This window comes from Boleophthalmus pectinirostris, unplaced genomic scaffold, assembly GCF_026225935.1.
Source record: "Boleophthalmus pectinirostris isolate CB_2022bp ecotype Guang Dong unplaced genomic scaffold, ASM2622593v1 HiC_scaffold_13, whole genome shotgun sequence".
NCBI lineage: Eukaryota > Metazoa > Chordata > Actinopteri > Gobiiformes > Gobiidae > Boleophthalmus > Boleophthalmus pectinirostris.
The window spans coordinates 17,976,167-17,992,048 of record NW_026571036.1 but is presented as its reverse complement, the minus strand read 5'-3'; the positions used below and the strand labels follow the sequence as shown (position 1 = coordinate 17,992,048).

The 15,882-nt window shown below is 41.6% G+C and overlaps 2 protein-coding genes across 3 annotated transcripts in view; one reads left to right on the top strand and one right to left on the bottom strand.

The window, feature by feature from the left end:
• Positions 1–1,626: 1,626 nt before the first annotated feature.
• Positions 1,627–12,940, top strand: kif25 (kinesin family member 25). Its single transcript, XM_055149783.1, has 15 exons — positions 1,627–1,635; positions 1,703–1,729; positions 7,601–7,708; positions 7,779–7,902; positions 8,399–8,502; positions 8,577–8,662; positions 8,735–8,774; positions 8,854–8,921; positions 9,281–9,355; positions 9,479–9,625; positions 10,181–10,354; positions 10,424–10,578; positions 11,068–11,298; positions 11,827–11,982; positions 12,097–12,940. Exons 1-15 carry the CDS (start codon positions 1,627–1,629, stop codon positions 12,243–12,245), a joined length of 1,653 nt encoding a protein of 550 aa, XP_055005758.1. The 3' UTR covers positions 12,246–12,940.
• Positions 12,941–14,374: 1,434 nt separating this feature from the next.
• wasf1 (WASP family member 1) overlaps positions 14,375–15,882 on the bottom strand; it is a 53,439-nt gene continuing 51,931 nt past the window's right edge. For both annotated transcript variants that reach the window (XM_020917628.2, XM_055149465.1), the window contains exon 10: positions 14,375–15,781. In XM_020917628.2, coding sequence (XP_020773287.1) covers positions 15,624–15,781 — 158 coding nt within the window. In that variant the 3' untranslated portion in view covers positions 14,375–15,623. The remainder of the gene's footprint in view (positions 15,782–15,882) is intronic.

Genomic DNA, 15,882 nt, shown 5'->3' with positions numbered 1-15,882 from the left:
TATAGTGAAAAACTAATAACTCTATATTGTTATGTTTTAACACTTTATCAAGCGGAAATAGTGTAGAGTGTTCTTCATGTTATACTATTCAATAGTAACTCTTTCTTCACTAAATACAGTGTAAATGCTGTGGTCATTCGAGTTCATAAAATAATGAAAACCACCGCAATATTCCATTTCATCTTAACTTGTATTAAAACAATGCACATCAAACAATCAACACAATTTAAACAAGTCATATGACACGAGATGTGTGAAGAATCCCTCAGTCGTCCAGGTAGAATCCATGAGGAGAAAATTCAGTTTGTTGACTCGACAAAAGTTAGTTTGGTTGAAGATGTTTTGCAGCTCATCCAAGCTGCTTCTTCAGTTCTGGTCAGGCTCAACCAGCAAGAAATGTGTCTATACCAATCTGTAAAATAAAATATAGAATAGAATAAATCTAACATATTAAAGTAACCACCTTGCAAAACGGGCTATCCAATATTTAATGAGCCATGAATAAAAATGTAAAAGTAAATATATAGTAAATATATTATGGTGCATATATCATTTTTGTTTGTTCCTTTTAAGCAGTTTATTCTGTTGCATGAGCTGTATATTTTTGTATATAGGAACCATTCAAATAAATAACTTCAAGGGTAATTTGAAAAAATATAGCCCCTTCGAAAAGATTATTTTTAAATGCAAGACCCACAAGAAACAAAAGACCTAAATGCCATAAATCATGAAAATAGAATGAGATGAAGGCAAAAATTACAACTACTTAGCACATATATAAAATTCAATTAGTCAATTATGAAATTATTGGTGAGGTTACATTTCAGTTCTGTTGGGAACATGTACATGTGCAAAGTACTGGGGGGGTTGCAGCTAGATTTTCCTATCCTCGGTCAGAAGGCACAGGAGACTTGATAGGTGACAATGAACTTTAATCCCATTTGAACAGTAACAGTAGCAGCAGGTGCATACATGCGTTGGTTTGTGTGTGTGTGTGTGTGTGTGTGTGTGGTTTTCTGTAACAAAAACAGCAAAAAGGAAATAATTAAAATTAAGTATCATACAAGTAAATACACAGGTAAATAATGTAACAGTAACAAGGCTTATAAGTGACTGAACAGCGCCCTTTTTTGGTTGGAAAAATGTACTACAAGGTTCAGTTTACAGTTTGGTGACATCATGAATATTAATTAGCGGAAACAGGCAAATTATATAATTGCGAAGTTTGGACAAAGGAAAAAACTTAAGACTAATTAGGAGACATTCAACATTCAACGTAGAAGTAAGACATGAATGGTGAAAACGTTAATAATAGCTTGTACGCTAACATAAAGATAAACATTAAGTATAAATTACTAACAGGATTATATTATTAAACTGAACTCAAAATATTGGCTACATTCGGGTGCCTAAACAAATAAACATAATAAGTATATACATACAAACAGAAATGCACTGCAACACTTACTTATTATTTACGCGCACGGTACATGTCCAACATGTTGCACTCGAAACAGCCGCTCAACATAATACTGGGCAGGACTAGACCAAACATGCCCACAAAATGGGAACATGGAACAGTCCAAATACCGACTACCACAGGGGGTTTTATACAGCCGCCCCCTAATGTGTGGAGCACGTTAGTTAAAAATAAAAGCCCATGTGACGATATCTAAGTACCATCTACACGCATTTCGGGTAGTGCAACAAGTTTGGCAACTGGGCGTCGGTAAGTATGGTCCCTAATGGTTACTTCCACCACTCGCACCTGTCCGTCCGGGTTGGGAAACACCTGTGTGACCTTGCCCACAGGCCAAAGTGACCACGGGAGTTGTGAGTCCACTACCATAACAGCTTGTCCCACTGTCAGTGCTGGAGTAGTCTGTTGCCATTTCTGGCGATGCTGTAGTGCAGGTAGGTAATGCCGAACAAACTGAGCCTAGAAGTGGTCAGCTATCACCTGGCTGTGGTGCCATGTCCGCCTCCCAAGCTGTTCTCTGGTGCCATACACAGCTTGAGGCAAGGAAGCGTTCCGCCGCCCCATGAGCAGCATGTTTGGGGTGATAGGATCAATGTCTGCAATGTTAGAGGACACATATCCCAGTGGTTTGGAGTTTAGTATTCCTTCAGCCTCGATGAGGATAGTGTGCAGTAGATCCTCTGCTACATTCTGACCCTGGAGGACCACCTTAAGTGCATATTTAACTGAGCGGATCTCCCGCTCCCAGGCTCCCCCAAAATGTGGAGCATGTGGAGGGTTAAAATGAAACGCGATGCTCTGGTCACCAAGCTTTTCCTGCAGCTGAGGCTTCATTGCCTTAAATGCCTCTTGTAGCTCCCTGTCACCTCCTTTAAAGTTGGTGCCCTGATCACTCAATATTTCAAATGGCTTTCCTCGCCGTGCAATGAAGTGGCACAGAGCCATGAGAAACGAGTCAGTATCCATACCATTAAGTAGGTCCAGGTGAACACAGCGGGTGGTGAGACGCCCCAGCGCTTTTCTTGTCTCCTGCCTATCTTTATGGTAAAAGGGCCAAAACAGTCAATGCCAGTAGACCAGAATGGAGGCTGCTGTAGGTGCAGCTGGCTGGCAGGGAGATCAGCCATTTTAGGTGGTACAGAATTGGCTCTCCACTTCTTACACCCTAAACAGTGATGTTGGTGTTTTCTAATGGCTTGCCTCCCCTATAGAATTCAGTACACGTGCCTTAAATTCAGCAAAGACATGCTCAGGGCCAGGATGTAGGAAGCGAGAGTCATAGTCCTTAATGATGAGCTGAGTTGTGGGGTGGTCTGGTGATAGCACAATGGGATGCAGAGAATCAATGTCCATGTTTTCTGCACGGCGGAGATGACCACCTACTCGAATAAGACCAAACTTGGAGTCATATTCTGGAGACAGGGTGTGGAGACGGCTGCCCGCGTGCACCTCCTTTTCAGCTGTAAGGGCATTCATTTCTGCTGGAAAACTATCCAGCTGTGCCTGTCTTAGCAGCTGGATTTCAGTTTCTAGGCGCTGAGCTGCAGACATGGGAAGGGGCAGCCACCCCGTGAGAGGACAGGTAGGTGGCCTGTACCAGATCAGCCCAGGAATCATGGTCTGCAGACTGTATTGGGTTAGTAGCAACATAAGCACAAAACACAGATTTCTTCAGTTCACTATTGTCCACAGAGTCATTACTCAAAATAGGCTGGGTTGGCCAGTGCTCAGGTGTTCGTCTCAGGAAGGAAGGTCCATCCCTCCACAGGCCTGGGGCAGACAGCTCCAACAGTGCGTTGCCCCGGGTGATGTCATCTGCTGGATTCAAAGCTGAGGGAACATATCTCCAGCTGGCAGCCTCAGTGAGCTCCTGTAGTTCAGCAATACGAGTGCCAACAAAAACCTTATATTGACATGACTCGGACTGAATCCAGTTGAGCACAGTGGTAGAGTCTGTCCACAAAGTAGTGTCACTGATGGGGAGAGTAAGCTCACTGGTGAGGAGTTTGGATAACTGTGCCCCTGCCAATGCTGCACATAGCTCCAAACGGGGTACTGACAGTTGTTTTCTTGGTGCTACACGGGACCTGGCCATGGCAAAGGCGGTGTGCACTTTGCGTCCAGCTGACTCAAATCTCAGATATGCCACTGCTCCATAAGCACGCTCTAATGCATCACAGACTATATGCAGCTGTACTGTTCCATCTTGTGTCTCTGGTGTGGTGTAGCACCTGAGCATGCAGATATTTGGGAGAAACTGTCGCTCACTCACCCACTCCTGCCTGTGGGTCTGGTTTGTGAGCAGTTAGCCACAGCTCACAGGTGGGTTATCTTGCCTCCACTGGAAGATGGGCTATGGCCTCTGGATAGTTACTAGCCCACTGTCTGATCTCAAAGCCCCTGTTGATACCAGTTCTCTGATATTGTCTACCAGTGGCCGTGCCTGTGATGGAGAGGGCAGGGACTGCAGGCAGTTATCAACATAGAATGAGTGCAGAACACAGTTCAGTACCTTCTTGTTACCCTCCTTGTGGTCCTGCACATGGCGCTGGAGAGCATATGTAGCACAGTAGGGGCTACATGTGGTCCCAAACGACAGCACACACCATTCATAAATGTCCGGGGTGCGCTCCCTCTCCATGTCTCTCCAGATAAATCTCAAGAGAGGTGTGTCCTGGGCAAAGAGTCGTACCTGGTGAAACATCCCTCATATATCCCCACTCACTGCAAGTACTCCCTAAATCTCAGAAGTACACCGATTAAAGAGGGACCGAGTGTTGGGCCTGGTAACAGCTGGTCATTCAGACAGTCCTGCTTGTAGTGGAATGAGCAGTTAAAAACAATCCTGGGCTTATTGTTATGACATACAATATGATGGGGAATAAACCAGGACTCGTCTGTGCTGCTTGCCTCCGAAAGACTGAGCTTCCTAGTATAACCAGCTTGTTCCAGCTTGTGTACCTCTGCATTGTATAGCTAAGTCAGGGTCTTTAGCCAGGCGCTTTTCAGTGGACCGCAGGAGAGCCATAACAGACTCAGGGCCAGTTTGTAGTCTAGAAGCGTTCTTGAGGTGGAGCAGAGCAGTTGCATAGCTGGTTATTCCATCTACTTGTACACGCTCAGTCCTGTTCTGCAGTAGCTCCAGTGCCTCTTTATCCTGCTTGGATCGAGTAACCTCCTTCTCTGACCGATAAGGAAGACCATCTACGTAACTGCCATAGCTTTTCCACATTATGCCTTAACACTTGAGATGGAGTTGGGAGCAGCAACGTGTGCAGGCATGAGGCCTCAGTTGTTTGGTGTAAAAAGGTGGCAGGACCCTGTATAGCCCAGCCAAGTTTTGTGTTCACAGCGATAGGACTGCCCAGAGGACCAGCTTTGACAGGTGACAGTGGAGTAATAAGATGTGCTTTGTCTGAGCCTATAAGGAGCATGGGTTGCACATCTGTGAATGCTTTAAAGGGGACATCACCCAGGTGTGCATATTTCTGGAGCAGAGTGTCCATAGGGCAGGATTGTTTGGCCAGATTCAGCTCTTAAGCAGTAAAAGCTTTGCTGATGTGATGTTTAGTTTGGGGGCATCATCACTAATGTCAAAGGTTACAGACTCTCCCTGTAACTCGGAGACTTCTTGTCTAATAGTCCTTAGTTTGAGGGATTCTACAGTCTTGTTTAACTGCAGGTAATGAACTGCTGCAGACAGAACAATGGTTCTTTCTGATCCATCATCAAGAATGGCATGTGTAGAAAGAGATTTGCCCTCACTATGGAGTGTAACTGGGACTACTTTGAGCATGACTGTGCCTGAGTGTGTAGCCTGATCTAGCCACACCATGCTGGATGCTGTACTCACAGTCAGAACACTCCTGTTGGTGCTGGAGGAGGCCTCATGGAGGATCTGTAGGTGTTGCTCTCCACAGGTAGTACAGGGCTTTTTTAGAGTGCAGCTGTCAGGCTGGTGTCCCCTACCACATCTCCAGCATCTTTTATTGTCGTTTATCCAGCTAACAATCTGAGGGGTAGTCAGCTTGGTGAAGTCAGATAATGTTCTGTACTGCTACGGCTTGAATTTCTCCCTTTTCTTGGCTTTAAGGACATCTTTTTTCTCTGTAGAAGCAGAGGTGTTAATGACAGCACGTGCAGGAGCTTTGTCATTGCCATAGTAGATGGATGAGGAGGGTGATCTTTTCATCTTAGATTGTGTCTCTCTGCGGTCTAAGCAAGGTTTATCTGCCATATAGCTATCAGTGGCTCGTCTTGAGATCTGAATGGCTTGTGATTTCCTCTCTAACCATCTGGCAAAATCAGGGAGAGTGTACGTGTCAGCTGAGTCACTCTGCAAGATGCCCCTTGTCAGGCAATATTCAGCAAAACTATCCTGATATGAAGCAGGGAGTTTACTCAGCAGTCTGTCCACATGAGAGCCACACTCCAATTCACTCTTTGCAGCTCCCTCTAGGGAGTTCAACAGTCCCACCAAGCTACTGACTGATAGAGCAAAGTCCTCGAACCCTTGTGCATCTCATGCTCTCACTGTAGGTGCTCTCAGAATACTGTTAATCTCACTTTAGACTAGTTGCCGTGGATGGCCATAGCGCTGCTGTAGAGCCTGCACTGCTTTGGTGTATGGCATGGGGTCATGAACATAACTCTTTGCAATTTGAAATGCAGCTGGGAATTTAAGATGATCCAACAGTACTTGGAATTTATAGTCCTCAGAAAGATGTGGATGTGGGCCCAGTACTCCATCCAGTCCTAGGGTGACCAAACGTCCGTTTTCCCCCGGACATGTCCGTATTTTGAGTCATGTCCGGGGCGTCTGTTTTTTTTTTTAATAAAGTGATGCAAATGTCCGGGTTTTCAGTACTGTTCATTGGGGGCATTAAACTGAGCGTCTCTCATAGCTCTGTGACTCAGAAGGAGTGAGCAAACACAAACAGTCGGTCAGTCTGCAAGATACCGAAGCACAAAAGCGCATTTAACAGTGAATTGTACAAGAAATTCTCCATTTTCCGTCCCGGTCGGGACAAGTGGGAGTCCATGTGCACAGGTTGTGAGGTGAGTACAGTGGTCCCTTGTTTATCGCGGGGGTTACGTTCTAAAAATAACCCGCGATAGGTGAAATCCACGAAGTAGTCAACTTTATATTTTACAATTATTCTATCTGTGTTAAGGCTGTAAAACCCCTCAGCACAAACTTTATACACTTTTCTTAGACAGGACAGGTGCAACCCTTTTTACTTCCTTCTTAAAACTTGTTGCTGCTGTCATCCTTGTCTTATTTTCCTCCTTCTTTATGTAACAAACTGAAGATTCATTTATTCCATAATAGAGCCCAACAGCGCAGAGTCCCGCACGGGTCCATTTTTGGAGACCCCCAGTACAACAACGCAACCGCGCAGTACAGGACCGCACCTGCCCGTTAACCAGAGATTATATCAAACTTTTGCACTGCCTACGCCACGGACTGAACCAAGACTAAACCAGGACTAACCCAGGACTGATTCCAGGACTGAAGAGGAGGACTAATCCACAATTGAACTAGGACTAAATCAGAACTGAAACAGGACTCACCGTCAGGACGGGCTTGGAGGTGACCACTGGTTTAGTCCTGACCCACCCGTGTGTAATTACTACCCCCCCAAAGGTGTCCGGGTTTTCACAAACAGAAGTATGGTCACCCTATGACATGGCTAGTGTCCTTTTGTGCACTGAGCTGTTTCACCAGACACCCCTTCTTTTAGAGTGCAAATATTAAGACAAATATACCACTTTAAGTGTGACACATGTGCAACCTGTGATATATGAAACTCTAAGACAGGCCAACCCTGTCAGTGCCCTTATTCGTCAACTGTATGATATTGTGGCCCTAGTGGTGGTGGCCTACATTTCTCAGGTGTCAAGAGCGTTCCTCTGTCCAGGAGAAGTTGGAATACACAAATTAATCTGCATTCGGCTTTATGGCCAGGACTCATGTCACTATATTACACATATATATGCATTATGTTATATTTAAAAACAAATCACACTTGAATACCAGTATTTTACTCAGTAGGTTAGTGTAGTTACAAGTTAGTAGTCAAAAAGCAGTATTTTATTTTTTTTCTTTGTTTTTTTCAGTGCCTTGGAAAACTGCACCAAAGTCAAGAAAAGGATGACAGTATTCTCAAATATAACACACAAAAGATAACCAGATCCAGCCTTACCAAGCTCCTCTCTGAAGTCCAGGTATTTGCTTATTTATTTATTTATTTATTCATTTATTTACAAAATCTCTAAAATTAAATGCCTTTTAAAGGACTTAAAACATGAGCTAAGTGAAATATTTGGAGTCTATGTGAGCTTTACTACTGAGCTGGAGGAGCAGAGCAAGATCATTTTGGACAAAGTATCAAAAGCCAGCACTGGAGATGAAGTTCAATGTAAGTATGTTTATGATATCTAGCTTGATATATTTCCCTATTTAACTAAATTAAACCTATAGTTCTAGTCAGTTCCCTTGGCATGTCTTCACACTCCTCTCAGATGCGATGTCTTATGCACTGAATTAGTGTGTGGGAAATTACTCCTATAATCCTCTAATCTGACACACTACTCATCTAAAATGCCCAAGACCAGGGGCATCAGTTTAGGGGGTTAAAGGGTAGAGTTTACCCAGGGCCCAGTGCAGAAATGGGCCCCTCACAAAGTCTGTACGTGTTTTTTTTTTTTTCATTAGACAACATGTAGAGGGAGCATACTAAGATTAATTATACCCAGATCCCAGACTTTAGTGCTTACACCCCTGCCCAAGACTATTTAATTTTGCTTATCACCACCACAATGTTTTGTACAATAAAAACTCATATAAAAATGAACTAGCTGTCTTGGCATGTTTAAAACCATTGATTGACTAATTTTCCCTTACTGTTCTGTTAGATTTGCAGGCCAGAGTTTTAGCTCTTGAGTGCTCTCTAGAGGAGGAGAGAGAGCAGTGCAAAGTTGAAAGGCAAAGGAGAAAGGAGCTCCATAACACTGTAGTGGTAAGGAAATGTGATTTATAAAAATGTAAAAAAAAACAAACTCAAAACACTTTAATTTCATCCATCTGCTACAGGAGCTTAGAGGAAACATCAGGGTGCATTGTCGTGTGCGTCCCGTTCTCCCATTCGACTATCTCCAGCCCTCCACATCTGGATCAGGGTGAGTCATCCAGCTGTGACAAAAGCTTGGCCTCATGATGAACTAATTATCTGTATTCTCTATTATCTTCAGACACACACCAGTGGAGGAAGTCATTCAAGCAGTTAGTGATGTGTGTGCAGCTCTAATAATGTTATGTATTCAATTTACTGGTAATCTTTGTAATCTTATTTTTGTATTTATGGTTTCAGGACACAGTGATGGTGAACTGCATGAAAACAGGGTTGCCAGTGCAAAGCAAGATTTTTGAGTTTGAAAGGTAAAATAAAACTTAAAAAATAAATAGAACGTATTATTATATTAAGTAAGAGGTTAAGTAAACTTTTAGATACAATGTCTTATCTCTAATCTTGTGAATTTATTCGGTTTATGCAATTGCATTTTTTATTGACTAATAACTTCTTGAAAAACATGCATTTCTTACCTCTTCACAGATCTGACCTGCAACTTGCCATGTTGGTGTCAACTGCTTGTGTCCATGGAGATATAAGTTTAATGTCATGCGATGGCATATTTTAAGCAAAGCAATAACACCTCCATGGAGACAAGCAGTGTGCTGACCCTCCGCCAGAGAAGTTACATAGTTCACCTTTAATTATTAAAAAATAATCTTTTCAGAGTGCATGCACCAGAAGACTCTCAAGATTCCGTATTTGAAGAAGTCAAACCTCTCCTCAGATCTTTGTTGGATGGGTAAGTGGGAATAAACTAAAGTCACTACTATGTAAATGTGTAAATGTCCCATCTACTACACCTGATGCTTCTCCCCTTTTTAAAACATTATTTATATCTGTCGCTGTCTATTTTTATCTACAGATATAACGTGTGTATTATGGCGTACGGGCAGACTGGCAGTGGGAAGACTCACACGATGTTGGGCTCTGAGCCTCTGGAGCTGCTCTGCGGGGCTCAGCAGGAGGCGCAGCAGGGGGTCGTCCCAAAGGCAGCTGCAGAACTGTTCCGGTGAGACACTGGATACACAAGTGTTCAATGCCTCCTATACAAATATTAATAGAGAAGTATATTTCACTTGTTTAGTGTAGCAAAAAGTTCTAGCTGCTGTAAATAGTATTGTCACAATACTGTTTCAAACTGAATTCTGATACAATAAAAAGACTCAAAATCAGTTTTGATATCACAATTATAATAATAAACATGTTTTTAGACAATGCAATGTCATTTTCAACACAAAATATTATTAAAGAAATTAGAGATTTTTTTTTCATATTACTATGGATTTGTACAAGTTCTGCTCTAGATCAAGGTCATTCTAAAACATTTCAGAAAAGACACTATTTATAGTTATATGTTTTTTACAGTATCAACATTAGTTCAAATGAGTATCTAAAATTAGTATTGGTATCAATGAGTATCTGGGTATCCATGTTTTTGACAACCCTCACTCAATAAAAATAGACTCACAAATACTAATTGGCGTTAACAACTATCAAAGCTCTGAGTCAGTTCCAAAAACTGATGGAGGATTGGATCAAACGTGCTGTCCATTTTTGTCTCCAGGTTGATTTCTGAGAAGCCAACAGAGAGTCACACAGTGGAGGTGGCAGTGATGGAGGTCTACAACAATGAGGTGTTTGACCTGCTGTCCCAGGATGAGAGGGGCTCTGGGGGGCAGAGACGTGATGTTGTCACCACCTCATATGGAGAAAGCCATGTCCTTGGACTTACACATGAGTGAGATTAGTACACATCACATAACTGTTTAATATTGTTGCTATATGCTGAAATATGTTTTGGTTACAGGCCCGTGAACAGTGCAGCAGAGGTGATGCATTTTGTTAATAAAGTGTTGAAGCTTAGAGCCCACAGTCCAACTCATATCCACATGGACTCATCTCGCTCTCACCTCATCATCACTCTCACCATTTCATCCAAAAGTCCCAATGCACTGGCTTTAGGTGAGAAAAATTATTTAATCTTATGGTTTTCAGGATATAAAATATTTTGTTATACTCTGGGGGATCCAGTGTTTCTGTATCAATTATTGTAGCAAATTACCAAAGGCATTTTCACAAAGGGTAACAAGGTTATCTAGATTATCCAGGTAAGCTTGTGCAAGGTCTGCCATCTGCTTGTCTCTATTCAGATGTTATTGTTTTGCCTAGGATATTCCACAGAATGGCATTTAATGTATTTATCTCCATGATGACAAGCACAAGTTAGGTCTGTGGAGAGGCAAGCTTGCTCTCAGTAAAATTGCAGGTTTTCAAGGTATTTTTTTGCAATATAAAAACATTACTCATTGACTATATGCAAGATAGATGCTATAAAGATACTGTGCTCCACCAGAAAAGTTTCATAGTGCAACTTTAAAATGCTTACTGATATCACCAGAGTAATATTTTCACTGTTTTTATGTCACTAACCAAACTTACTTGACCTCTTAGCTCGTAGACTACACAGCACCAAGAAGGCCAGCAGAAAGCAGTTTTGGAGTCCACAGTGTCGCCGTGCTAACCCACCTGATGAGCTTCTGTTGAGCCCTGCTTCCTCCCGATGCCCTTCGCCCTCCCCATGTCCTTCCCCATTACGCTCCCCCTCACCCTGCCACAGCATCACCCAGGACACGTTCAGGACTAAACTTCAACTGGTGGACCTGGCTGGGAGTGAGTGTGTCGGTAAGTTGAGAAAGTACTTTTGTTGCCAGGAAAGTGAGAGATAATAATAGATTTGGGAAAAATACATCACCCCGATGGATATACGTATGCAGGTGCCAGGAAGATCCGGCAAGAAAGTGTGAGGGTGTGTGAATGAGAGAAGGGAGAGAGAGTGCATTCATTGTATAAGGATTGCTTCAGGGGGTTGATTGAGAGGATAAGTTAGAAGGTGTGTTTGGCAATTAATAAGATATGTGATTTAAAGTTTCAGAAAATGATTTGAAATAAACTTATGGCTACATCTGATGAGCCCCAAGGACACGTTAAATCTTTTTATATTATTTTAGGGAGAAAATGTATGGGAAGTTTACTCAATGGCTTACTAGGCAGTTGAGTTCTGTACAATTAGATGTACACTTTTGCTTAATCTACAGACTAAAATATGCTTAAGGTCAAGTAAATGTTGTGGTTAATAAAATAAAATGAATCATCTATTGCTGATCATTTGACTTCATTGTCCTAGTGAAACTTTGCCTTTGTTCTCATCAGGTTTGTCAGGTGTATCAGGCCCAGGCTTGTGGGAGGTGTCCTGTATAAACCGCTCTCTCTGTGCTCTATCTGATGTCCTGGGAGCACTGGCTGAACATAGACCACACATTCCCTACAGAAACAGCAAACTCACACACCTTCTTCAGGATGCCATAGGTACTGTATATATTTTCATTTACCAATAATTTTATCTTACATGTTTTATTTGAATTATCTGCATTATTTAGCTCAAACTCACAACTACAGATTTGTCTTATTGTGTTCCACCAGGTGGCGATGCTAAGCTGCTGCTGATGCTGTGTGTGTCTCCCACTCAGCACTTCGTCACTGAGTCCCTACAGTCTCTGAGCCTGGGGTCTCGAGCTCGTCAGGTCCAGAAGTCTGTGCCACGGAGGAAGAATAACACACTTCAAGTTTAAGTGCAAAATATGATAAATATGATACAAGTTTAAAACACATTCAAGTCTGACTACAAGATACAGCCTTTACTTAAGTTTGCACATGTAACTGTTCCAGTGGAGATCCAACACCTGCTTATATCCATATAGATGTTACTGGTTTGCTTGGAATGTTCCACAACATGGCATTAAAGATATCTACCTCTTTGGAGACAAGCAGGTGAGAAAACAAGACCAAGTTACAGGTCAGAAACGTGACTCCACACAATGTAAGAATAAAATGATAGAGCTATAGAAACACTTGTAATCAAATAATATCAAATAGATTTTATAATGTATTGTGGAACATTCCAGGCAAACATCTCCATGGATACACGGTGACAGACCCTTGACCAAAAAAGGTACATGCTAGCAATACTGTCACTGATACTGAATGCATTTTATTGGCAGTGAAAACTACTTTGTCATATAAATCAATAGAGCTAGTTTAAAAAGACCAGATCACCAGTACTGCAGTAAATGTGATACCTAGTTACCTAGTTAGTGAAGAAATATATTATGTAATGTTGTAAACACCTCTCCAGTTTTGTGTTCTGTTCTACTAAAAGCTAAAGCCAAAAGGTTGTTGCCATTTACAGAAGTGATAACATACAGTATCTTCTTATGTCTGTTTCTGGTGAGTGGAATCCAGTAATTAAAACAAGTTTAAAGTCTTGTGTGATTACGTCTTCCTGCTTAAATATATGCTCTCATTTTCCACAGCAGCACAGCCTCTGCCTCTGTGTAGATAACACTGTGCTGGGACCGCTGGCATTAAGGCTCCTTTTTACTGCCCGTGATTAGAAGCAGTGGGCAGGAGAAATGCACAGTCACAACCTGAGAGGCTCTAAATGTGAATGTCCACACAATCACAGTGAAGAATTGTGTTTTTGAGCAAATGGCATTAGAAGTTGACTACAGGTTAATCGGGCAATTTCCTACAAGGTGAAAACTCTGGTCTCCACTCAGCGTGAGAACAGTGTATCGGGTAATTAAATCTCTATTTCAACAGGGCTCCCCTAAGAGGTAAAGCAAACTTTATTAGGGCAGTTTGTACTACAATAAATTATCTATTATTACTGCAGCTTTAAGCTAAAGCAAAGCTGCAGTTAAAACAGAACCTTTATTCTATTATCCATTATTCTGTTATCATCTATGTAACCTTTCTGATCGAGGGTCTGCCACCGGCTTGTCACCATGGAGATGTTGTATGGTATGGTGTTGTACTTACCGTATATCTATCTTTCTATATTCAATTATAGAGATTTTTATTGTTCAAAAACACCTTGAAAAACCTACATTCTAACTGTGAGTGAGGTTATCTCACCACAGATCTGACCTGCAACTTGCCCTGGTTGTGTCTTCTGTTTGTCTCCGTGGAGATATATACATTTAATTTCCTACTGTGGAACATTCCAAGAAAAGCAATAACATCTTCATGAAGACATGAAGGGTAACGGACACTCTACCAGAAAAGTTACATAGTGGACCTTTTAAAGGAGAAAAAACAAGATCAGATGAAGAGTTGAGAAGACTGAACATTAGTTTTTTTTTATTCAAGCAAACTGTTACAGTCAACAGTTACATAAGTTACAGAGTTTACAGTTTTGAACCTCTGTCTTTTTTGTTTAAACAATGGTTTCTGTCTCATTGTATCCCTTTTCTTCCCCCCCCGAACATAGAAACAGCAAATCCATACAAGCGCAGGCAAGTTAAGTAGTAACAGCACAATTACATTCATCAACTCAACAATACGAACAATAAGGCAAGAAGAAGAAAGAACGAACAAGATATGGCCAACATTTTCTTTTGAAATGAGCCAAAAACAAGGCCTATTTATGCATCATTTTCTTGTCACAGCCTCAAGGCAGTTTCACGCTGAAAAACTGTTTATTTTAAACCAGAAGTTTGGTGTTAGCGGTAAACGGGATCTGGGGGAGGAGCTGCCTTTGGATACTGAGCGGCATTGGTCAGATTAGTTATGGATAAATTATCTGTTAAGTGTCAGACATTGAAGTAGGCAAGAAATCGCATGTGAATCTACAGCATCTTATCTCTTCCCTCTGTAATAATGGCATCGAAGGATAAGAGCTTAGTAGAGTAGAAAAACATGGCTCAGGATTAGTTTAATGACAAGATGAGCATACCAGAAAACACCATCCCACACTGACAAAAAAACAATCTCTCTGCATGTTACATGTTTTAATCTGAATAAGTTGTTAAATGATGTAAAATGTAATTAAAATTCATTATGAAACACTTGAACACACTTATATTGTGGAAAAATATTTGTCTTATTTTGATTTTGGATGAGACACAAATTGCTCAAATTTCTTAGGACAGGGGCAAAACATTGACTGAACAAAGATCCTACTAATGAAAAATAGATGTGCAACTTGGTACATACATTTTCAAATTCAACAATTCAATGTCATTAATTACATGTACAGCAGAGTAACAATTTGTCATTTGTTTTTCATAACCAGTGTTGTTGCCAAAATTATCACAGCTTCTCTCAGTGTACATGACAAGCCAAAGATAGGACATGTACTGATTTAACACCTGGTATGCACATTTGCTGTGAAAATGTTTTCAATGGAAATGGCTATTCTATTCAATTACATTTTACACTCAACTTATTCAGAATCATATTGTATTTTCCCAGACAAACTGACCCAGGCAAGGGGATATCCACATGTATATGGCCACAGCAACCATGAAATACTCCTTCATTCCCATCCATACAACAATAACGTACCAACACATTGACACATTCCTGTATTTGCTTGTTTCTTGGTGACAAAGTCAATCCTGATAACAAGCATGACAACTCAACTAGAAATACTCTTAGCTGATCTTCAATCAGCGTTCATGGAGTTTGTGTAAATTACTGGCCCATTTCAACCATAGTCTGTAACTTAATAAAAAGGTAAAAAACTTAAACGGCACTCGTAACGCCACCACCTGCCACAAGAGGGCAATGTGCTGTGAAAGGAAAGCTGCAACATGCCTTCAATTTTCCTTTCGCAAGTCTTTTTTTAAATATAGACACACAGACATGAAACCAAAACAAATGGGCCTTCAAACCTAAATCTTCATGTATATTAAGAGTTAGTAGGATTTCATCACAAGAAACCCAAGATAAAAGTTGTGTGGTAGTGCAGAAATCTTTTGGACACCAAGGAGAGCAAGAGCACAGGGAGTCTCCTCAACACAAATCACATCAAGACAGATGACAATACACGCTCCACAGAGGAGAGGCCGTCAACAGAGTGTCCTTCTGTCTGTAATGGATGCGACATACTGAGGGGTCATGTCAAGGGCACTCAGGGCAATTACTGTCCACTACTGCTGCCCCGATCACTCCATCCAGTCTCCCTCATCAAACTCAGACTCGTCCTCAGAGTCGGAGTACTCCACGGCGATGCGTCGGGACAGAATAGTGGCCACATCATTTCCAACACGCTCGTGCTTAGCCTCCTGCTCTCGTTGTTCCTCCACTTTCCGAAGCTGGATACCTACAGGAGCACAAGAGCCAACATTGTAATGGACAATGTTGTAGTTAAGACCAATCAATGTTGGCAGTTAAGACCAATCAAACAGAATAATAGTAATCACA

What these genes read in the sequence shown, in the direction of transcription:
- kif25 (XM_055149783.1), top strand. An exon ending in AGCTCCATAACACTGTAGTG is followed by an intron (nt 8,503 to 8,576) that starts GTAAGGAAATGT and finishes CATCTGCTACAG; the next exon opens with GAGCTTAGAGGAAACATCAG. An exon ending in CCTTCTTCAGGATGCCATAG is followed by an intron (nt 11,983 to 12,096) that starts GTACTGTATATA and finishes GTGTTCCACCAG; the next exon opens with GTGGCGATGCTAAGCTGCTG.